The sequence below is a fragment of the Lotus japonicus genome, chromosome 5, assembly GCF_012489685.1.
Source record: "Lotus japonicus ecotype B-129 chromosome 5, LjGifu_v1.2".
NCBI classification, from domain to species: Eukaryota; Viridiplantae; Streptophyta; class Magnoliopsida; order Fabales; family Fabaceae; genus Lotus; species Lotus japonicus.
In genome coordinates this window covers 10155388-10179959 of record NC_080045.1, presented here as the reverse complement: position 1 = coordinate 10179959, position 24572 = coordinate 10155388, and the positions used below count along the sequence as shown (strand labels likewise).

Genomic DNA, 24572 nt, shown 5'->3' with positions numbered 1-24572 from the left:
TCACTTTTGCTTATTTTCTCCTAGTCTCAGTTTGTGTTGGTTTTGAAGGTAGCATTGCAGCATGAGAAGGCGATGCCTTTTCACCTTTTAAAAAGTAGCCAACTTTTCAAAAAAACATATTCTTTCTTCCCTCTCTTAGATGCTCTTTCTACGTTCTAGGCAACTGATTCACTCTCAGTAATTCTGACGTTTAGATTAAATCAACTGTGAAAATCTCCTAAACTAAGGGAATGTACTATATTAACTCACGGTGGAGGAAGAAACAACACTGATCATATACATGATAATAGAATGGCATAGTCATGACAATACTTTGGTGAGCAAATATGTAGGTTCGCAATGCAAATCATGATTGGCAATGACCTCACAAACACCGTGATAATCAATGCAAGATGTTTCCATTATGGTTCAATTCAAAGACATGGGTTTAGAAAAGCAGCGTGAAGTTCTACTGAGCAAAAATCTACACAATAGTAAATGAATTCTCATAAATTCAAAAGCCATCATACTGCAAAATCCTAGTACCAATGGATATACCTCCAACTATAAAATGGCCTCGACAGTCTATATTAAAACTACAAGGAGACTTGAAATTGGCAGGATGAAGCATCTGCTCTAAGAGCCCTTGTATTGCAGAACTGAGATATGATTGATCCATGAGAGCTAATTCATACCATCCAATCGATTCAAGCATTTCGCCTAAACCTTACTAAGATGGCACTGCAAAAGAAGGTTAAAGAAACCTCGTCAAAAATTGAAAGCACCAGCATAATAACAAACTCAGCCCCAGAAAGGAGGTAAAACTTAACGTAGTAGAAATCAAAATACAATATCAAATAAAGATATCGTGGAAGTTCACAAAATGATAATAAAGATTGGCACTTAATAATAAGTTAATGATGTGCACGGAAAAATTATGTTGCAATTGAGAAGGAAATACGCAATACAATTCAGCAATCCAGTACTCACAGATCCAATTTTGAGGTCTAACAAAAAATGAGCAAAATTCAATTTAGGAAACAATTCAAGCATTCATGTCTGAACCAATGTTGTTAATGACGGAGAGCCAAAAACACCATATTTGACAAATAATGATGGCGGAATATTGGCAATGGCAGAGAGACAAAAACCCGCCATGAGATTCAGCCATGTCGGGCCATGGTAGATATTTGACAACACTTGTCTAAACTGGAAAAGAAAAAGTGGAGGACTATTGCCAGTGCAAGTACAAAAGTAAAAATCTTGTTCGCTATAAATTTTCAAAACAAGTGGTTGAGAGACCAAAAGTAGCCAGAAACATGCTCTACTATTATTTTTGGATAATCAAATCCCAGCAAATTAACAATACTAGGGAGGCATCAAAGTATCAATCTGCTCGGGAAGACACATCCCGATTTGTTTGTAAACCCTTAAGTTTCGAGGGCGCAACTGTTTTAAGGGGGTGGTATTGTAAGGCCCTAAACTCATTTGTATTATTCAAGTGAAAAATTGAATAAAAATGGAAGTTTTGACAAGGTTTGAGTTTTGACAGATTCTGGCTGTCACTTTGTGTGAATTTTTAGAGGGTCTTAACGACCTCATTTGGGAAAACTTCCTTCATGAGAGTTGTAGCCCTTTAAGTTAAGAAAATTCTCGAAGTGGAATCAGGTCATTCCGACCTCTGTAGCTCGAGATATTCACGTTTGAGTGACCGTGGTTCTGGTTGTACAGTGATAGCGAATTAATTGAATTGTTTTTCTTTTAATTCTCCGAGTTTGCTTGTAAATTTACTAAAAAGGGTTTAGGTTTTAAGTAGGTTCAGACCTGATTAAGTGTGTGATTAGTGGGTCAAGGTAGATATGGGTTTGGGCTTAAGTGAAAAGAAGGAAAACCCTAACCCACTTGTTATGTGTGGCCGTGGGTTGCATGGGATGTAAGGGGGGAAAACCCTTATTTTTCCTCTCATTCAGAAACAGAACAGCACCCACACTTCAGTCACGTAAGAACACAGAGGGGAAAAGAGAGAGAAGCCAAGAGAGAGAAGGAGGAGCCGCCGTCCCCTAAGCCACCACCGCCGGTCGAGTCGCGCGAGAGAGGGAGGTTGTTCGAGAGAGAGAGAGTGAGACCGCGAGGGAGGAAGAAGAAGGAAGGAGACTTGGACAGCAAGGGACCAAGTTCTAACCTGCAGTTTTCTCTATTTTCAGAACAAGGATTCAAGGTAAGGGCTGCTCCTAGGAACGGGTAGATGTCTAGGATGATGCCATGAATTTCTATGAGGAAAAGTGATGATCTTGAAGGTTTTCACAAATTTCCAGCAACAATTATATTCACAAAACATCATGTGAAAACCTTCAAGATCATCATTTTTCCTCATAGAAATTCATGGCATCATCCTAGACATCTACCCGTTCCTAGGACCAGCCCTTATCTTGAATCCTTGTTCTGAAAATAGAGAAAAGTGCAGGTTAGAACTTGGTCCCTTGCTGTCCAAGTCTCCTTCCTTCTTCTTCCTCCCTCGCGGTCTCACTCTCTCTCTCGCGAACAACCTCCCTCTCTCGCGCGACTCGACGGCGGTGGTGGCTTAGGGGACGGCGGCTCCTCCTTCTCTCTCGGCTTCTCTCTCTTTTCCCCTCTGTGTTCTTACGTGACTGAGGTGTGGGTGCTGTTCTGTTTCTGAATGAGAGGAAAAATAAGGGTTTCCCCCCCTTACATCCCATGCAACCCGCGGCCACACATGACAAGTGGGCTAGGGTTTTACTTCTTTTCACTTAAGCCCAAACCCATATCTACCTTGACCCACTAATCACACACTTAATCAGGTCTGAACCTACTTAAAACCTAAACCCTTTTTAGTAAATTTACAAGCAAACTCGGAATTAAAAGAAAAACAATTCAATTAATTCGCTATCACTGTACAGCCAGAACCACGGTCACTCAAACGCGAATATCTCGAGCTACAGAGGTCGGAATGACCTGATTCCACTTCGAGAATTTTCTTAACTTAAAGGGCTACAACTCTCATGAAGGACGTTTTCCCAAATGAGGTCGTTAAGACCCTCTAAAAATTCACACAAAGTGACAGCCAGAATCTGTCAAAACTCAAACCTTGTCAAAACTTTCATTTTTATTCAATTTTTCACTTGAATAATACAAAATGAGTTTAGGGCCTTACAATACCACCCCTTAAAACAGTTTCACCCTCGAAACTTAAGGGTTTACAAACAAATCGGGATGTGTCTCCAGCATTTTATCCTCTAATTCCCAAGTCGCGTCGCCCGTAGCCTGATTCCACACGACCTTCACCAAGGACACCTCCTTGTTTCTCAAGCGCTTCGTGCTCCTGTCAACGATCTTGATGGGTGGCATCACCATCGTCAGATCATCCTTTAGCTGAATGTCGTCAGGTTCAAGAACATGAGAGTCATCAGCCATGTACTTTCGCAACGGTGACACATGAAGCACATCGTGAATATTGGATAGGAAAAGCGGCAACGCAATCCTATATGCCACTGGCCCAACGCGCTCCGTAATCTGGTACGGTCCAATGAACTTTGGAGTAAGCTTCCTCGACTTGATCGCCCTTCTGACACCAGTCATCGGGGTAACCCGCAAGAAGACATGATCTCCAGCTTGGAATTCCAGCTCTTTTCTCCTGTTGTCAGCATAACTTTTCTGACGACTCTGCGAGATCCTCATCTTTTCCTGGATTCGCTTCACTTCTTCCGTAGTCTGTTGAACTAACTCAGGTCCGATAACCAGATTCTCACCGTCTTGATGCCAACACAAAGGCGTACGACACCTCCGACCATACAAAGCTGCGTAAGGTGCCATCCCTATGCTCGCATGATAACTATTGTTGTAGGTGAACTCAATCAGTGGTAACAACTCATCCCAGCTTCCCTGATGATCAAGCACACAAGCCCGTAGCAAATCCTCCAAGGATTGGATAGTCCTTTCGGTTTGCCCATCCGTCTGTGGATGATACGCGGAACTCAACCTCAGCTTGGACCCCAAAGCTTGCTGTAGAGCTCCCCATAGACGTGAAGTAAACCTTGGATCTCTGTCCGACACGATGCTAGACGGTACACCATGCAGGCGAATAATCTCAGCGATGTAAATCTGCGCTAACCTCTCCACTTTGTAACTCAGATTGATTGGCACGAAGTGAGCAGTCTTCGTCAATCGATCGACTACAACCCAAATTGCATCAAATCTCCTTCGTGTTAGTGGTAAGGTCGTCACAAAATCCATCGAGACGCTGTCCCACTTCCATTCCGGAACATCCAACGACTGTAATTTCCCTGTTGGCTTCTGATGTTCCACCTTAGCCTTCTGACAAGTCAAACATGTCGACACGTACTCAGCTACCTGTTTCTTCATTCCAGGCCACCAGAAATGAAGTTCAAGTCCTGATACATCTTATTCATTCCCGGATGAATGCTCAACCTGCTCTTGTAACCTCCATCCAAGATCAACCTCCTCATAGTTGCGTCATTAGGTACACAAACTCGCCCTTTGCAACACAAGATGTTATCGTTCCCGATAGTAAATTCTGGCGCTTTTCCTTGAGCAACAAGCTTACGCCACTCAACTAATCCTTCATCGGTCTCTTGCTTCGTCCTTATCTCATCCAAGAGTCCACTCGACACCGTCACCATTCCGAATCTCAACTTCCCTGGTGCGAGCTTAACCTCCAAGCTCAGATCTCGGAATGCCTCCAGTAGTTCTAACTCCTTGACCATCAACGAGGATACATGTATAGCCTTTCGACTAAGAGCGTCAGCTACAACATTGGTTTTCCCCTTGACTGAAACTCGTGGAGGATCTAATAGTAGAAAATTAAACAATCTCAAATCACAATAGGTAGTGAAAAAAATTAATGGATGACGAAGAACATACTGTAGGTAGATGTATCAATCTGCTCAGGAAGCTGTTTTATATCCACCTCAAACCTGGATTGAACCTGCAATTCACGGCAAACCAATAAGTAATGCAAACTGACCCAAAATTCTCAAAGAACTTCATAATATAAATGAATAAAATTTTAACTTATTTCAAGCTACTGATGAAGGTTGGGAAGGTACTTTAGTCGCCATCACTTCAGATCGAGAAAGCAAGCAGAAATGGAGGGGGGGGGGGGGCAGGGAAAATGTTACCGAGGCTGGACATGCTCAGGTGTTGAGGACTTGATGTTTGAGTAGGTTGTTGAGTTAATGGCAAGACTGCAAAGAGATCTGAAAGAATGATGTGGTTTAATTGGTAACGTAGTGTGGGTAATCTGCTCAGCATGGGATAGTAGTGTGATATAATAGGTTTTCAATCACTTGAATCAGGTGAAGCAAGCTGAAAATAAGATAAAAAACTGGGCACCGGTTACAGATAGCCTGGAAATGACATTATGGACTTGAAGCCTGGGTGGATTGCTGGATTAAGCTGCAGAGAGATCTTAAGAAATGTGAGCTAATAATGAGTGAAGCAGTGAGGGCCCTCTGCAGTGGGTACCCATGGTGCTCTCAGGGATGTTTGGAAAGAGTCAGCTATTTGGGACTTTCAGTTCTAGGAATCAGGTGAGTAGGATCTTGAGAAGACTTTGTTTTGCTCACATAAAAACATAAAGGTGAGACATGAGAAAACTTAGTGAGTGATTAATCATGTGAGGATTGTCCTGTTCACATGAAAAGAGGGTGAGACATGAAGCTGATAATTGATACCTAAGAAATTTCCGTACAAGACTGATGCAGCGCAGATGCAAATACAGGAGGGAGGACTTCAGAAATTTAACAGGTCAAAGCACGATTCTGTTTCAAAACAAGTTCAAGACAGACTCCAAAATACTCCTAAAGAAGGGTAACTAAACCACCTTGGAAACACCATAAAAAAAAACCCACATTGCCATGGATCTCTTATGGCCTTATGGATGATTTCCACCACATAATGGCTGCTTTTTCACAACACTGCCCAACATAAAATATATACTGGCCAAGAAAAGCTCAAGGTTCTTACATTGTTGAGAACATCAACATCTGTAGCACATGAAACAAATGTAATTGCAAGACCTTTGGTGCCAAACCTTCCAGCTCGGCCAACCTGTAAAGAATTTTATCCAAAAAATATTACAATTAGGTGGATCGAGGCTAGAATATAGGAACTACTACTAGTACTAACAATGGAACAAAAAAAAAAGATTAAATAAATCATACCCTGTGCAAATATGTGTCTGCAGAATCAGGCATGTCATAATTTATGACTATATTCACACGTTCAATGTCAATTCCCCTACCAACCAAATCTGTTGCTACAAGAATCCTTGTCTGCCCCTCCTTAAAACCCTTATAACGCTTCAACCTACAAAAGCCATTTGGTTAAGATCAGACACAATTTACCAAAGCACACTTTTATTTCAAACAAATAGAAATCCAAATTTATTGACCTACTTCAATAACAATCAAAACAATTAGTGACAAACTCGAACAGATGCATAATTGTTAGAATCATGCATGTTCATAGAAACAAATACTGAAGAATGAAAGGATGTGTTTATACTTCATGGCAGAGTAAAGTTCCTCAACACTGACCCAGTGTGGGGTAGGTAAAGCATCGGCAAACTCAGAAAGTACAACGTGAATCTTTTTTCTGAGTATTCATGAGACTGAGTCAGGACTCTCCGCAAATTCCCAACTATAAATCTGACACCAAGATGAAGTTCTACATTATTTATACATCTTGTCTCTCACTCTAACTGTTGGTTTGGTAGAGGGTGATTTGGGTAGATAGAGATGGAAAAGAGAGAGTTAGAGGGGAGGAGAGGAGTCACCTGCGTTTGGTGAAGGTGAGAAAGAGGGAATGAGAAGAGTGGGCGTAGGACCCACCCACTTTTTGAGATCTTATCAAAAGAAGAAAAAATGGTACGGACTGGAGTCTTTTTTCCAATATTGTCCTACTTTTACAATTGTTTCATTTTTTTATTTGGGTAAAAGTGTATTTTTACTATGACCCACTATCTTTCTCTTCTATCTTTTCTATTTCTCTCATACCAAACAATCATAAAATCTACTCAATTTCTCACCTTTTTCTCTCTCTACTCGTCTTCTCTCTTATCTCTTGCTCTCTTCTCTATCTCTCTTCTAAACCAAACAGAGCGTAACTCCTAAAACCCATCTATCCAACTAACTAACTACTGTTCTTCTAACCCACTATAGGTATGTACAGCACGGACAAAACTCATAAATCTCATTTGCTGAGTATTCACAAGACAGGTGTCAGGACTCTCCACAAATTCCCAATTATAAATATGATCCCAAGATGAAGTCCTATCTATTATTTATACATCTCACCTCCCACTCAAGGTCTCTAACTCCCTATCCTACTAACTAACTATTGTTCTTCTAACTAAGGGGGTTGTTTGTAACGTCCAACTACTAAATAAGAAAGACAATATTCTGTGAAATTTCAAATCAGCTCAAGGGGTTGCATCAGGCACCCCTTTATGTTGATGCACAGAGTTGGGTTACCAGAAAAAATATTTGCTATCCGATCTAGGGCTGCACCCAATCACCTCCCTTAAGCGCTCACCTCTCCCGAAATAATCAGCTGGTCTCAGGCTGTGGGACCAGAAACTCCCAACCTTCATATTTGACACCAATGTCACTAACCTATGCTTGTCATTGTTTGGTGGTTTCAGCCGTGCAAATTGGTTGGTAAACCTTAAGGATTGGAATTTTATTGTTGATGATGACCCATCTCCATTGTTCAAATTCAGTTCAAGAACCTATGGACAGATGTAATATGGACATGCAATAATTGAGACCCACTTCCCTCCTTCCACATCAATTACATATGGGAACATACAAAGTCAGGTCTGCCAATTGGGGTAAGCAGGTGAGCCATTCATTGTTTCTCAAGTGTTCAGGCTTTAAAATTGCGGTTGTGGCTGCGGTTGCAGACATTATGGTGTGTTGCGACTGTTGCAGTGTGAATTTATTTTAAATTTGCACGTGTTACAAAAAAATCTATAATTATTTTACTTTAATGTATAATATAGTATAAAGTTTTATGCAAAATGCTCTGTGGCACGAGCAACATAGCACGACTATGCACACTGGCAGCATCTCTTGGATGTGTTTAGTAAAACTCAAAGTAGATGACAATTTCATTTTTTAATATAATTAGACCAGAACAAAAAACACAACAAAACAAGGAAAACATTTAAGCTTAATAAAAAAAATCTACTGATATCACATAATACGAACCTTTCTTCCTGGGACATTCCAGAATGAATGCATATAGACGGGAAGTTGCACTCCACAAGTAGTTTGTCCAGCTCAGCTGCTCTACTGACACTTTTCACAAAGATAACAATCTGATTGAAGTCCAGTGCATCAAGAAGATCATTCAACTTCCTGTTCTTCTCCTCCTCTTTCAATTTGATGTAGTGCTGTCATTTCAATAATCAATATCAGCCATACAGCTCACACATTATTCAATAAAACATGAATGAATATGAAAGTATTTTGTAGCTGACCTGGACAAGTCCATGAAGGGTCAATTTCGCTTCATCATCAACATAAATTTCCATTGGCTGAAACGAACAATGTCACAGTAAATCAGATTAGGAGCCCTCCTCGAGCTGAATGGAATCCAGAACAAAATCAATGATGGATGAGATCCCTTGAATCACAATTCCGGTCGATTTATTGTGTCTCCTTGCAGATACTTTTTTCAGTCATGCCCAAGTGAACATTGAAAATAGACACACTAAACACTGGCAGCAACAAAACCAGTATACTCTAACAACCCCCCTCCCATTATGAAAATTCGTATCAGGAAGACAGACTATTAGGGACAAAACTAGCTTCCAATGTGAAACAAATTGGGGGAAGTGTAGAAGAGAAGCCAAGACTCGGGAGCTTTCCTAAAACATTCTCATCATCTTCTAGCACCAACCCCATGCATAAACCACACTCCTCCCCACATTTCTGTAAAAACTGGCTGAGAAACAAAGGCACTAACCAAACTGAACCCCTACCATCAAAAGCAAATTTTGACGGAACCACGGCATTCTAAATATCAAACATGATTTCAGGGAATCTGTGCATTATGAAAAAGAGACTTCTAATAAGTATTAGTGAGCATGGGACATTACATCCTGCATAAATTTTTTGCAGACGGGACGGATTTCATTGCTGAGTGTTGCAGAAAACATCATAACTTGCTTGTCATGGGGAGCCAGCTTGAAAATATCTTGCACATCTTTCCTCATGTCTGCAGAAATCATAATGGGAAAAACGAAAACCATGTCTAAGTGAGAGCAAGTCCAGAAGTATGATCCGAATTTCTAAGAACAACCGTTAAGCCATTAAACATACCCAGTGATTCTAGCATCTTATCACATCAATATCAATATCAATATCAATATCAATATCAATATATATTAGAAAAGAACAACTTCTAGCATGACGTGTCGCTCTCACAGGGCAAGTTAGTGACGTGTCGCTCCCAGATTAATTCTCACCTAATATTTTACATGTAAGCTCTTTCTCCTTGGCCCCACTTGCCACATGTGCCCTGATTTTTCCTTACCTTATTTCTCCTTAATAAAAAAATACATTTTAAAATTTTAGATTTTATTAGGATTTAGGTTTTTTATTTCTTGATTTTATCTTAATTTATTTTTAGAGTATTAATTAATTTTTATGTTATTTTTATTGAATTTTCGGATTTTTAATTAATTCCGGATTTTATGAGTTTTTATTGTGATTTGCTAGATTTTGATAGTTTTTATCTATATTTATTTAGTACATTTTTTAATTTTAGATTTGATTAGGATTTATGTTGTTTATTTCATGATTTTATCTTAATATAAAATCTGTGATAAGTAATTTAAATCAATAATACATCCCATCAGCAAAAACCCTCTTAAAACCCTGCCTACCTCTACTATCTCCTCCATGGAATTCATCTCCTCCATGCAATTTTCATCTCATCTCTCCACTGAACGGAACCACCCCCACAAAATCGTCTCATATCTCAACGGAACCACTTTGCCATCGACTTGCAATCGCATCCCTCCGATTTGCTGCCTTGGACTGATTGGGAAGGTTGCAGATGGAGGTTTCAAATTATTTTCTTCCTTTGCTTGCATAATATGTTATGGTTTATTTCAATTTTATTTTACTTTACCTTTAACTTTCATTCACTCATGTTTGACTTCAAGGTCAATTTCGTTCATCACTTGCCATGCTCAATTTCGTTCATCACTTGCCATGCTCAATTTCGTTCATCACTTGCCATACTAATTTCAAATTCTTTTCTTCAGGTTTTTTTTTATAGATATTCCACCAAAAGAGATTATTTGGAAGTCATGGATGGTGAGTCCATTTTATATTCTATATGGAATTTTGCAATATTTTGATTTGTTTTTTATGTTTTCTGATTCTCCTTTGTATGTGATTCTATTTTATTCGTTTTTCTTAATTTGCATCTAAAATTTGTGTCCTATGTTATAGGAGGTGAAACATTGATCTGTGTATGTTTTGATTAACCTAATCATTGTTAGTGAAGTGGATTGAGGGAGTGAAAGAATTGAGGGGAGAGAAAGGAGAAGTTGTAGATTTTTTTCCTTGCAACTTTTTTATTTGGTAATTTTTTCTTTTTGCCTGCTTCTTGCACCGAGGAAATTAATTATTATTGTTGGTGCTTGCCGTTACAACTACAAAACTACATATCATGGATGAGATTTTACTGCTTATCTTTGTTCGCTCAAGCTATACTATTGAGGTTAGACTTTTAAAACTCGTGCTATCCTTTCTAATATGCTAAACGCCTAAACCAATGTTCTAACAATAAATTGATTTCCTTTGCTTCCCTGGAAACATTTGACATGAATTTATCCGTAGGTACAGAACGACAATGAGGTGCATACCTCTTTCTGACTACACTCTCTGATTCTCAGCTAGCTGAAGATGAAACATGATTGATGACTCAAGATCTTATCTTGCTCTCATTTCAAGTAAGTCACGAAACATGTGAGACCAGTACTCATGGAGGTTTTTCTCAGTCCATTATATGTATATATTCACCAGATAAGAGATAGAGATGTGTGTTTGGTGTTGCACTACTGTGATGCATATGTATATATTCACCAGATAAGAGATAGAGATGTGTGTTTGGTGTTGCACTACTGTGATGCATATATAGTTTTACTGACTTAGTTCATCAATTCTACATCTATCTATCATCATTACATATATTAAAAGTCGCTTTTCGAAGGCAATATTAGATTTTATAACTAATCATTGTTCTACTATGATTCAATTAATCAAACTTTAGTGTGATTGGAAGTCTTGCTTGCATGAGTGTGTAATTATCACATTACGATTTAGTATCAGCATATGTTTTTGATTTGGTTATTGTACTTTCAACAACAGTGCTACATAAAGCAAAGAGTTGTTTTAGCCGTTCAACAAATATAATGGGTCTAAAATTTCTAGAGGGGTTTTCTTCCATTCATCTTCTTTAGTAGCATGTGATTAGTTTTCCCTTACAAATAGATCTGATTGGTTATGGAAACCACTGGAAGGCCATAGCCAAAAAGTGGCTTCAATTCATTCTTTGGCTTTCATATCTGTCTGCAAATTTGATTGCTATCTTTGCACTATCATAGCTAGATTGATGTTGCACATATTGCTATTATGTTTGGTGGTCTTTAGTCTATCCTACTCTAACATGTCTATCAATCTCACTTCATGAGTTCTTGATTTTCTGTTACTTAGAATGCAGATACGGCTGGAAGCTGCTGATTTGGAAGCAAGTTTCATTTGAATTAGCATGAGTTCATATTAATTCATGTTAAAGTTGGACAACAATCAGGAATAGCACCTAGGATTGCTGTTGATTTGGAAGCAAGTTTCATTTGATTTTTTAATTAGAAATAAATATTTTAATGATTTAAATTCAAAATGTGATACCTTCTTACTTTATGAAGTGCTTTTTTATGCCAGAGAACAGACTCTGGTTGCAGTGAAAACAAAATTTGCATATGATGTTAGGTACTGTGTGGAATTTGTGAGTGTGTTTGTGGATAATTATAAGAAAAACGGTGGTGATAGTGAGGTAGAGAAATCTGAGAGAGATTTTGATGTAAATGGAGATTTTTCTTTCTTATGAGATTGGACTTTTAACCCTTATCCACACCATTCGAAATTTCCATTACTATTATTTTCGACACTTATGCCACTGACAAATAATAATTAGGTTCTGATGTAATGTATATTCTTTGTAATGGAGAATTAAGTAGTTGTTTTTAAGAGTCTTTTATATATAATTCAGATGCAAACAGTATGCACTCAGCTATCACTTGAGCACTAGAGCAAGTAAATGGAGCATACTACGACTGATTTACTATTCTGAATTTTTTTATCGCAGAAATGCTCCGGTAAGTACAACAAGCTCAAAAGCAGAATAGCATGATGAAACTACTAGATATTATTAATGAACCAAACCTTTCAGTTCCAAACTGTCAAGACCTTCGCTAGAAATTTGTTCTAAAGTACGCTCATTAGTACTACTATAAGAGCAAAGCAACATGCTTCTTATATTGGGAGATAGACAAAAGCAGAGGTTGCCTTAGTAAGCTTTCTCACCTGGATCAACAGAAAAAACAACTGAAACTCGATCGATGAAAGTTGGAATGGCAAGGTTTACTCTTAAAGTCTTCGGCAGGAGGAGGATACAAGAGATCGACCTTGAAGCAAGCAAGGTATGGTGGGTGTCATCATCTTCATCGATATTACCCACCAGATAGACTTGAGAAAAGACTTTCAGGCATCCTGAGAGTAAGGAGAAGCTGGATCTAAATGTATTAGAAAGAGCCTAAAAGCTTTTATATATAAGAAGAATATTTTACATGAAAATACTTCTACATAAAAATAAATGTTAATAAGATTTCATCGGAATTTTTTTTTGTTACAAGAAAAACATAATATAATATAGTTTGATGTTAATTTTTTACTACATAATAATATCATCCACTTTAATTTTTTTGTACAAATTATTATAGGAGTTAAATTCTCCTACGGGAAGAAATATATTTTAACAAGAAAGTACCTTCATTAAGTATTAATTAATGTATCAAATACAATAACAAATTTCGCGGTACATTCTTTTTTTCTAAGATTAAAATGTGTTCTGAATGCTTTATTGGTGATTCTTCATATCTATAATTTGTGATATTGTCTTTAGGCTAATGAAGAATGTGAAACGACTTCATGTTGATATGAGTCAAACTTAGTTTATTTTATTGTGTAAAAAATGAACTCGCATAATCACGTACATAAAGAATCTTTTCTCTTTTTTTCATTGTAGATTAAATCAGCTATTGTTTATTAGCCATCATTAAACCACATCCCCTAATATGTTTTGCATAATTTGAGATTTGGTTAACCAATTTTTTTATTAGTTATTCAATTGTACGAAGTTCAATCTATGCAACAAGGGTTTTAATTTAAGACTTTTTGTCCACTTTGCTCATCATTTCATACTCTTCTATTTCATCAGTTGTTTATTATATTTTTAATGATCAAGGTATTAATTGACCTATCAAATATAATAGATGTATTCCCCGTGCAACGCGCGGGTAAAAAACACTAGTTCATCTAAAATGAAATGCCGAACATTCTTCAGCGAAAGTTCCTTATCCCTGGCCAACGCTAGGATTCTTCCAGGAGTACCAACAACAATATGAGGGCATTCATTTTTCAACAGATCCTTGTGAACTTTAATATTGACTCCACCATAACAAACAGCAACCTTGAGATCAGGCAAGTGTTTGCTGAACCTCTCAAACTCATGGCATATCTACATGAAAGAGATAGCAAAAATATCTTAAATCAGATGCTGCTACAATAAAGATTTCCAGAAGCTTTTAAATATTGAGTCCCGAATAAATACCTGGTATGCTAGTTCCCTAGTATGACACAAAACAAGAGCAGAAACTTGCCCTGCAGCAGATCAAATATTGAGTCCCGAATAAATACCTGGTATGCTAGTTCCCTAGTATGACACAAAACAAGAGCAGAAACTTGCCCTGCAACAGGATCAATCTGCTGCAAAGTTGAGAGAACAAAGACAGCAGTTTTTCCCATTCCAGATTTAGCTTGACAAATCACATCCATTCCAAGGATTGCTTGAGGAATGCACTCATGTTGCACTGGTGATGAACCAAGGAAAACGGAGGTCGAAGGAACCGATGGTAAGTAAACAAACCTTTCTGATTGAGTTACCAATGCACAATAGTTCTCCAAAACAAGATTACGAGAGAAGTATTACCTGTAAAATAAAAAGTTGAAAAAATGTACAAGATCAGTGAAATTGTGACTTTTATAAATAGCATGTGCATTACACACGTATAGCTGGAAGAAGGATATCTTATGTAAGTTAAGCAAACTTGCGACAAGGCTAGACTAGCATACAGATGTAAAAACCCTTAAGCCAAACTATTTTTTTCAGTACCAGATCTTGCAAAGGCCTAGCGGAGGTACCAGATCCACACAAGGGGGCAAGGAAGAAGGATGAAGCAATAATGAAAAAGGAATGTTCCATCAAAGGATTTTGATCCGCAATTTCATTAACAAAAAATGAGATGGACACGAGGAAAAAACTAGTGTGGTTTTGCAAAAGAAAATAGCTTCTGTAAACAATGATTCCAACAACAATTAAACCTCCTAGGTTCCTAACTATCTACAGTAGCTACAACAACAATTACTATAAAGAAGGATGCAGATAATTTGCCTTCAGAAGGATGCTCAAATCCTGAGTCCTGAATAGCCCTAAGAAGCTCTGACTTCAGAAGAAAGTCTCTGAATCCTGAACTGTGGATCCCCACATAGCCCCTGCAAACAAACAAAAAATAACACTTAACATCATAAGTCAACAAAATTTGACACAATATCCATTTCCATTCCACTCAACTTCTTCCAAATTGCAACACATGCCAACTTCCAAAGAGAAAAAAAAAAGCAACAATTTTACACATCATTTTTTATAGGCAAATGTTAGTTATTAGTAATGTTAGTAAATTAATCCCTCGGATCGAACCCTGACCCTTCACCCTTTATTCCACCCAACCCTTATGTCCCCTAGCTCATACCACTTGAGCTAACCTTCGGGGAACAATTTCACACATCTAACTTCATCCCAACAGAGAACATGCTGAACTTCCATTATAACAAAAAAAAAAACTGCTATAAATGAAAAATTCTAAAAGTTGACAATCTATGTTATATATCACAAACAATTCAAAATTTGGCATGTTCCCCCGACAAATCAAACAACAGTGGACAGAAGCAAGCGGCAACTTACTTCTTGGCAGTTTCACCGTTGAGTTTGGCTCCGACAGAGTCAGTGGTTGCCTTGTCTTCTTCCTCTTCGTAGTCAAGAAGCTCTTCCTCGTATGCTTCGTCCTTTGTTTCTCCCATTATCTGCGAATCACACAGCGTTAATTCAAACTTCAAATCAATGTTTCAAAGAAATCATCAAAATCAAAAGTTAGGGTTCAGAAACACAGAGAGAGAGAGAGAGTAGTGGCGGTTTTGAAGAAGAGGAGAGTACCTTCGAGAAGAAGGAACCGAATGAAGAGAGAAAGAAGAAAGAGAGGAGTAAGATGCAAGGGTTCAGGGTTGGAGGACCAAATTTATAGGCAGTGGCACCATCATCAGAATCATAGATTTTTTTGAACTATTGAGGTGTTTGTTACATGCGTATGTAAAACATTCCCGGGAATGATGGGTGTGGGAATGCATATTCCTTTGTTTGGTATAAGATTAGGAAAAAAGATATTCAGGCATGGGACATTCCCGGGGAAAAGATTTTAGTTCATTTCAGCAACTCAGGATTCCTGGCTTCAAGGATGGCTATCTTGCATTCCCATGGGAATGGAAGTTATTTCCCACTAATTATAATTTTTATTTCAAATTTTATATTTTTAAATATTTTAGTTAAATAAATTTTAAAAACATACCTGGGAATTGAATTTATCAACCAAACACTTTTTTAAAAGATGCCCGGGAATAGCATTCTCATCATAATATTCCTGGGAATCCACTTACCCGGGTATGATTTTTGATAACTTGTAACAAACGCCTTTTTTGTTACAACAGAATGATAGAATTATGGGGGGAATAATCGGATAGAATTGTTTTGGCTTAATTGCATTTTTGGTCCCCCAACTTTGGCCTTCCTGTGAAAATCATTTCCAAACTTCAAAATTAGCAAAAAAAGACCCTGAAGTTTACACCCCGCTGCAAAATTGGTCTTCCGTCTAAAATCTAACTGAAAATGATGATATGACATTTCTAAATTAATTTTAACTCAAAAATATAATTTTTTAATTAAATAACATTTAGTCAGTTGCATTTGTAGTCCTCCACTCTATAATCACCACTCCTCCTCCCCTCCTCATTCCTCAATTTCTCCTTCTTCATCAATACAAACCTAGAAAATTTGTAATTACTAAAATTAAAATCATCCCCATCTCCATTTTCATCAATTATTGTTCATCTTCATCAATACATGCATTTGATTCCAATATCATCCCAACCACTTTCGTACCCAAATCCAAACACCACGAGACCAAGCATCAAGGTACAAAGAGTATAAATCCAATTATAGAACTTGAACACTTAATTATTTAGGAGGACAAAATAGACTAAAAATTCAAAGATGTCATATTGCCATGTATCAAATCCAAAGTTGCACAATTATCCCAGTATGTATCAACTAAATGAATGAATTCAAAACAAACAACCAATATGAGAGACTACCACTTGTTTCCGGGATTTGGGTTTGGCACCCCACCCTTTAGGCTACGCGCCCCAGCATTTTTTTTTATTCCAAAACTACCCATCGGTAAATGATTTGCCGATGTCAAAATACCAATCGGTAAATCATTTACCGTTATTGTTCCTCAGTATGAACACCTTCATCCCATTACCCAGAACACGAAGAACAATATCGGTTAATAATTAACCGATTATAATATTGTATCGGTATATCATTTACCGATTTGTAATCTGGAAGTTTGATCACCTTTTCACCATTACTCCTCCCTCCACCAACCCCTCCACCATTACTCCTCCCTCCAACAACCCCCCACCAGCCCCCCATAACTCGCCCAAACTACCTTATTCTCCATTACTCCACTCCTCCCTCACATTTCACCTTCCCACCACCACCACCATCTCCACATTTCCACCACCACCACCACCAACACCACCACCACCAAGGGAAAGCTTTTAACTTCTGGTAAGTGTTGTTAGCTTTGGTACTTTATTTATAGTTAGTTTAAGTAGTTAGTTGTTAGTTTAAGTAGTTAGTTTAGTTAGTTAAGTTGGTAATTTAGGCTGCTGAATCGTGAACTGAATCGGTAAATGATTTACCGTTATAGTACCGGAATTTGATTTACCGTTATAGGGTCGGAATTTGATTTACCGTTATATGGTCGGTTATTGATTTACCGTTTTTGTTCCAGGGATGACAGAGTCATTTTTCTTTGGTGAATCACAATTGATACATGCTGCTGGATTGGAAAATGATAATCCAGAGGAGCAACCATCACTAGCTGAACCTCCGATTATATCTATAGATGTCTCTCATTTGTATCATACTGATCAGGTACTCATTGCACAAATTTTTGCATGCTTTGTTTGCTTTGTTTATGCCTTGTTTTATGCCTTATGCCTTGTTTATCCTGAAACAGCGTTTCCCTTTGAAAGATGATCTTATGAAATGGGTTCGCGACATTTCTATGGCAAATAATTTTGTTTTGGTGACAACAAAGTCTGATAGTGGTGCGAAGGGAAGAAAAGAATATGTCATTCTGGGGTGTGAGAAGCATGGTGCATATATTCCCTACAGAGAACCGGATCTTGTTGAAGGAACGTCAACACAAAAGACAGGTTGTCCTTTTAGGCTAAAAGGACGACGTACGAAAGATGATAAAGGTTGGTGGTTGAAGGTGATGGACGGTAGACACATCCATCTCGCAGCTGAGTCACTAGTTGGCCACAATTACGCTGGTAGACTGAATAGTGAGGCGAAGGAGGACGTGATAAATCAGGCTAAGACTTGGGTTCCACCTAGAAAGATGTTGGCGTCCTTGAAGGAAAAAGATCCTTCAAACTTGACTACCATCCAACAAATTTATGGTGTTTGCAAGCGGTTCAGACAATCCGTTCGTGGGTCACTGACAGAGATACAATACTTGCTGAAGAAGTTGGACGGTGAGAAGTATGTTCACTTCGAACGAAATGAACCCGGATCGGAAGTGATTAGAGATATATTTTGGGCTCATCCGAATGCCGTCAAACTTTTCAACACATTCCCATATGTAGTGATCATGGATTGCACATACAAGACCAGCAAATACAAACTACCCTTGCTCGAGATTGTTGGTCTGACCTCCACGGATAAAACATACTCAATAGCATTCTGTTACATTGGCAGTGAGACCACAGAGGACTACATTTGGGCATTGGAGTGTATGAAGTCTCTGATTTCCGACCAATCCAGGTTGCCTAGAGTGATTGTGACGGACAGAGATCTTGCTTTATTGAGTGCTGCTTCACAAAGCCTTCCCACCACCACCCATTTACTATGCTTGTGGCACATCAACAAGTGTGTTTTGGCAAAGTGCAAAGAGTATGTTGGCACGGATGATTTTGCTCAAGAGGTTATGGACAAGTGGGCCGAATTGGTAGATGCTCCAACAGTTCCAGAATTTAAAGCTCATTGGATTGAATTGTTTAACATGTGCAAGCATAAACACAAGTTGAAATTTGCCACTTATTGTTCTACTACATGGTTGGTCCACAAGCAGAAATTTGCCAAGGCATGGACAAATCATGTGATGCATTTTGGAACAACAACAAGTAACAGGTACAAAAATTATGTTATGACTTGTTATATGTATTTCATTTCATAGATTATTACAGTATTAATTCTTACATGTGCGTTGTTGGTTTGCAGGGCTGAAGGTGCACATGCCAGCTTGAAGTTGATGTTGCGGAACAGTAAGGGTGACCTGGCCACATCATGGGATGCGTCGCATAGTTTGACCACCAATCGCCACACTGAGATAGTAGCATCGTTTGAGCGCAGTATGAATAAAATTGATCACCTTTTCAAGACCCCTTTCTACACAAATATTAGGGGATTTGTGTCAATCAAATGCCTGAAACTCATTGATGCTGAACTGACAAGAATGCGAGCCTCCGGCGGCAGATGCGATTGCTTATTGAGAGAGACTCATGGACTACCTTGCGGTTGTCAACTTGCAGGTTACCGGTCAACCACTCTCCTCTCAACTACTTCCAATTATTTATATTTGTGATTCAATGTAACATGTCTGTGAACTTGCAGATTATGAGAGGATTCCGTACGAGGCCATTCATCCATTCTGGAAGAGCCTAAGTTGGGAGCATGTACCTGTTGCAGATACTGGCAGCTCAGATATTTGCGGACTAAACCATGGAGAGATGCACCCAGAAGTTGAGGCACTGACACGTTATTTCCATTCTTTGGATACTGGAGGGCAGAGTATGGTAAGGAGGAAGCTTCAAGCGATATATTGTCCTGAAAGGAGTACACTATGTACTCCTGAGCTTCGGATAAAGTCCAACCGCACTCCTAAGTTGAAGGAGAGCAAACAACCCAAGGGTCGAGCAATAGGATCCTTGACTCGTGATCCTTCAGCGTTTGAACTTACTGACAAGAAGATTAAAGAGGAAAAGAAGTCTTCACAACCAGCAAAGAGGAAGAAGCGTGTGAAGAAGTCTGATACAAGCCATTTCATGTGTAACTTTCCAGCCTTTCTCCATCCATATATTGGCACAATTACAGATGTTGAGGATGATGGTAACTGTGGCTATAGATCCATTGCTGCATTAATGGGGCATTCCGCCGGTCAGGACGGTTGGCCTTGGGTTAGGGCTACATTGATACAAGAACTTGAGACCAATGTGTTAATGTATAATAGGATGTGGGGCACAGATGTTGTTAATGCCTTACATAATCGTCTCACTCTTCCTATTGGTGACCCGGCCACCCCTGACAAATGGTTTCAACTGCCAAAGATGGGATACCTTGTTGCCACAAAGTACCAATTGGTTCTCGTATCCTTATCCTCTATGGGTTGTAACACATACTTTCCACTGATAGGAGCCGGCCCACGAGATGAGCATTCTGTTATAGCTATTGGACATGTGATAAATCACTGGGTACAGGTATATTTTGACCAAATACACTAATATTTTAGTTGCCTACTAGCTTGTCGATTAATTTTTGTATGTGGAAGTTATCTAATTTTATGGTTATTCTCTAAAATGCAGCTCCAATTAACTGCTGGACATCCTATGCCGACTATTGCTCCCCAGTGGGATTGGCACGCTGATCTTGCCTCCAAATACTGGAGGAACCTATATCGTCCACGTTTAGACATGTATGATGCACAATTCCATGCTTGGCTTGGTGCTTTTAGTGGTCATGCGGACTATGTGGACATCACCACAGATTGAATGTTCTTGTATTGTGTAATATTAATTTGTAAACTCTCTGTAATTTGGTAGAATGTGGCCCTTATCACAGGTTGTTGTTAATGATGAAAACCTAGACATCATCGTAGATTGGCAGGTTCATGCGTGTACTTTTGGTAATGTTAATTTGATGTACTTTTGGTAATGTTAATTTGATGTACTCTTGTCATTTTCATTTTCATTACCCTCCACCACCAACCCTGACATTACTCTCAACCACCAGCCCCAACCACTCTTCTACCATCCACCAGTACACCTTAAATGTTTTGACCGCACTCCTGAGCTATAAATCTATGTTGTGTCTTGCCTCTTCTTCTCACTCTTCATTCCTCATCTTCCTGTCTATTGTGTCTTGACTCTTCTTCTTACTCCTCATTCTACACAATGGAACAAGACCCAAATCCATTCCTCCGCCATTGCAAAGGTCAAAGCAACAACTCTGGCAGCTCTCGTCCTCTCATTCCTGGCCCGGCTGGCGCCATCCAGGCTGCCATGTATGCCCGTAGATCCACCCCGAACACACCACTCATTCCGACCCAGGAAATCGTGAGGCGTGTGCTAGATCATGGATCAACCGAAACCGATCCTGATTTCAACTCACATGCTTGGCTATCAGCCCTGCAAGAGTGGGGAATAGCCACTCCGCTGGGCTCTCTGACAGCGAACGTTGAGAGGGTGGAGAATGTTGTTGCTGTTATCAAATCTTGCACTCCCAATGGATTTGGAGATGCGAAAGTTACCCTCAAGGTATGTCTTGAGTTTGGGTTTTGTAAGGTCTTGTTTTTTGTCCCCCTTGACTAACCGTTCTAATTTACTTCTCAAACGATTTCAAAAATTTAGGACCCCACGGGTGCCGTTGATGCTAGCATCCACCGCAAGGCATTTACTCACAGTGAATTTGCGAATGACATAACTGTTGGATCTGTTCTCGTTCTCCAAAAGGTCTGAAACCTAAACATGAAACTTGCTTCATTTTTTGGACAGTTAAGCATGGTTTAATTAAAGTATACATTTCACTTGCAGGTTGCTGTGTTTGCACCTAGAGGAACTGTTTGTTATCTTAATATAACATTGCCCAACCTAGTGAAGGTATTCCCAAAAGATTGCGGACCCCATGACTTCATCGATATCACAGAGGAATAATTTTGTTTTCGGTGTTGCTTATGTTTAATTTGGTTGTGTAACCGTTTACCTTATTGTCATGGATTACTACATGCTTTGAATTATTTATATGTTGTCGTTGTTTCTGTTTTTTTCATTATAAGAGTCATAATATTAAGACTAAAAATATAACACATGCAAATAAAACGAGGAAAGAGTCATAACATAACATAAAAAGTCCTAACATATACATAATAATGGATCCCACATAACAAGTGTAATAAAATCACTTTCCCCGACCCCGCCCCTGCGACCTCTGGGTCCACGAGCTCGACCTCCACGAACACCCTCTCCAGGATCACCCTCTCCACGAGCTCTACCTCCACGAGCTCCGCCTCCACGGGGTCTGCCTCCACGAGCTCTGCCTCCACGAGCTCTGCCTCCCGCAGCTGCGGCTCCTCGAATAGCAGAAAAGGCAACTCCCTGGGTACCAACGAAGGAACTCCGTCGAAAGAGATCGAGCGCCCTCTCCGTGAGGATCCGGGGCTGTGTCCCTGGAGCATAAGCACCTGGCACCTCCAGGGACTGCTCCAACAACTCCACACCCCTACGTATGGCAGACTGCATAAAAATAATATATAAAAATAATTTCATTAACAAAAATCACAATTGAATGAATAAAAATAATATACAAGTTTAGAATCCAAACTTACCACGGCACTAAGCTCCTCCCTCCTATCCTCAGGGATGATGAACACATGTGACACTCTGCTATACCACCTCATGTAACCCTCCACCGCCTCTCCCGGATATGTAGCAGGTATCCCCTGAGGGCGGAGGTGCGGCTCAAACTCAGCATAGGCAGCATCTGCGGTCTCAGCAAGGGACCCCGTCGTCTGGATCTCAGAGGGGTGTCGAGGGATGTCCTGTATGAAGCCAAACTGGCGCATAACCCGCTCTGGTAGATGTAGGCTCACAGACCGGCCGTAAGGTGTCCGGATGTAGCCGGAATAGAGGGCCCTGGGATCCCGCGGTCGAACATCTCGATGGTCCTCAAAAGGGGTCCATGTGATATCATCCACTGTAAGCTCATCAAGCATGACCCGTCTCTCATCGAGTCCGGAATGCGCGATCCGAGACGTGGACCACCGCTGCGCCCTAGGCTGGTCCTGTGTGTAGCCGGGGACCTCCGTCCTGATAATGACGCTGCTGGATATGTACTCATACGCCCATGACAGCACGAGGGAGGTGAACCCACCGATCTGCGCTGTCTTCCTGCGGGAAGCACGACTCAGCTGTTCGTACAACGAAGCCAGCGCAATCGCACCCCACGCGTACTCCGACACGCGACCGAGGTCCTCAAGCATCCCGATCCAGTAGACAGTAGTGTGGTAACCACCACTCTTGCTGGCAAAGAGGGTGGCACCAAGCTGGTTCACCAGCCAGATCCTAGCAGCATCCTCATAGCGTCCCCCTACAATGAAATGAATTAAGTTAACAGTTATTAATAATACTCTAAAAATAAATACAACTTAATAAAGTAATTATTAAGACATACCATCCATAGCAGACGTGTACATGGTCTTCAAAGTAATGAACCGAATGTTCTGGCCACCCGCCGCCTCAAACTCAGCCAGATAAGCAGCAACAGATCCTCCCAGGAGCTGGGCGCAGAGCGCTGCAACCTCGTCTCGCTCCCCTCTGCCCGGAGTGTAGAACCTCGACCCTGTGGGAAGATGGAGAATAGCCGACACATCGTCCAGGGTGATAGTCATCTCCCCGAACGGCATGTGGAAGCTACTCGTCTCCTCATGCCATCTCTCAACAAGGGCCAGTACGACAGCTGGGTCTGTCTCCGGTAACCCGCACCAAGGCAGGTGATACAAACCCGTCTGCTGCAGCAGCTGTCGCACAGCTGTGTGGGCCTCTGAATCGCCATCACAGGGGAGGTTCCATACCTTCCCCCCAACAGTGGCCACCCTCAATGTCCGACAGTCCACGTACCGCGGGTCTGTGCGAAGAAGTGCCTGCCACGTCCAAGGAGCCTTGTGGTCAGGATAATGCGCAAGAAGCGACAGATCCTCAGGCCCCCCGGGAAACGGTGCCACCCTCTGGATGAGGTCGTCATCCGCACCGCCCTCTACACCGCCCTCTGGCACAACATCAGCAGCATCAATCTCCTCCTGGAGAATAAGAGGCTCCTCCTCCTCACCACTGGCCTCAGAAGCAGTCTCAGAAGCAGTCTCAGAAGCAGACTCCTCGCCACTGGGCTCCGAAGAAGACTGCTCGCCAGATGTCTCCTCAAGAGGTAACTCAACCATCGGAGAGACCGGAGTAGGATGAGGCTGAGGCTCAGCCGGAGTACCTGACGGAGCTGTAGTAGATGGACCACCTGACGGAGCTGTAGCAGACGGACACGGAGACGGAGCCCCGGCCGGAGTAGCAGACGGAGACGGAGACGAGGCCGAATCCTCAACCGCCTGACTGGGTGCTCGATGGTCGCCGCGCCGCGTAGAAGCATGCAAGCGCTCGTGGCGATCCTCTGCATCATCGACTGTAGAAGATCGAGACCTCTTCCTCCCGCCCTTCATTCTCCTATGAAAAGCAAACAAATTTAACATCAAATTACAACTTGAACAACTTTAACAGTTACAACTTGTACAAACATCTCTCATATAGCAACAAACATCTCTCATATAGAAACAAACATCTCTCATATAGCATCAACACCCTTTCTAATTTGTCAATCTAGATAACTAAAATGCAACATTAAGGAAGTTCCCTAGTTCTAATAAGCCGATACCATCAACACCCTTTCCCAGTGTCATGACACTAAAATATTTGAAAATTTGTACAAAATATTCAGCCCAATAGATGGAGGAAAACTAAAAAAAACTGGCTTAAAAA

General features: G+C 40.3%; 4 protein-coding genes across 4 annotated transcripts; 2 read left to right on the top strand and 2 right to left on the bottom strand.

The window, feature by feature from the left end:
• Positions 1 to 256: 256 nt before the first annotated feature.
• LOC130717955 (DEAD-box ATP-dependent RNA helicase 15-like) lies at positions 257 to 15714 on the bottom strand. Its single transcript, XM_057568369.1, has 13 exons — positions 15586 to 15714; positions 15337 to 15455; positions 14767 to 14867; positions 14013 to 14185; positions 13628 to 13833; positions 9345 to 9370; positions 9122 to 9240; positions 8501 to 8557; positions 8229 to 8413; positions 6180 to 6324; positions 5983 to 6066; positions 4879 to 4942; positions 257 to 720 (listed from the first exon to the last, which is right to left on the bottom strand). The coding sequence occupies exons 2-13, from the start codon at positions 15450 to 15452 to the stop codon at positions 710 to 712; spliced, it is 1287 nt and encodes a 428-aa protein (XP_057424352.1). The 5' UTR covers positions 15453 to 15455; positions 15586 to 15714; the 3' UTR covers positions 257 to 709.
• Positions 15715 to 18773: 3059 nt separating this feature from the next.
• LOC130716580 (uncharacterized) lies at positions 18774 to 20731 on the top strand. The gene is made up of 4 exons (XM_057566550.1): positions 18774 to 18909; positions 19000 to 19310; positions 19393 to 20255; positions 20361 to 20731. The coding sequence occupies exons 1-4, from the start codon at positions 18782 to 18784 to the stop codon at positions 20544 to 20546; spliced, it is 1488 nt and encodes a 495-aa protein (XP_057422533.1). The 5' UTR covers positions 18774 to 18781; the 3' UTR covers positions 20547 to 20731.
• A 100-nt stretch (positions 20732 to 20831) lies between these two features.
• LOC130716581 (uncharacterized) lies at positions 20832 to 21741 on the top strand. Its single transcript, XM_057566551.1, has 3 exons — positions 20832 to 21311; positions 21405 to 21506; positions 21588 to 21741. Exons 1-3 carry the CDS (start codon positions 20949 to 20951, stop codon positions 21705 to 21707), a joined length of 585 nt encoding a protein of 194 aa, XP_057422534.1. The 5' UTR covers positions 20832 to 20948; the 3' UTR covers positions 21708 to 21741.
• A 90-nt stretch (positions 21742 to 21831) lies between these two features.
• On the bottom strand, positions 21832 to 24155 carry LOC130719056 (protein MAINTENANCE OF MERISTEMS-like). Its single transcript, XM_057569704.1, has 4 exons — positions 23224 to 24155; positions 22379 to 23139; positions 21956 to 22286; positions 21832 to 21845 (listed from the first exon to the last, which is right to left on the bottom strand). Exons 1-4 carry the CDS (start codon positions 23984 to 23986, stop codon positions 21832 to 21834), a joined length of 1869 nt encoding a protein of 622 aa, XP_057425687.1. The 5' UTR covers positions 23987 to 24155.
• Positions 24156 to 24572: the final 417 nt, after the last annotated feature.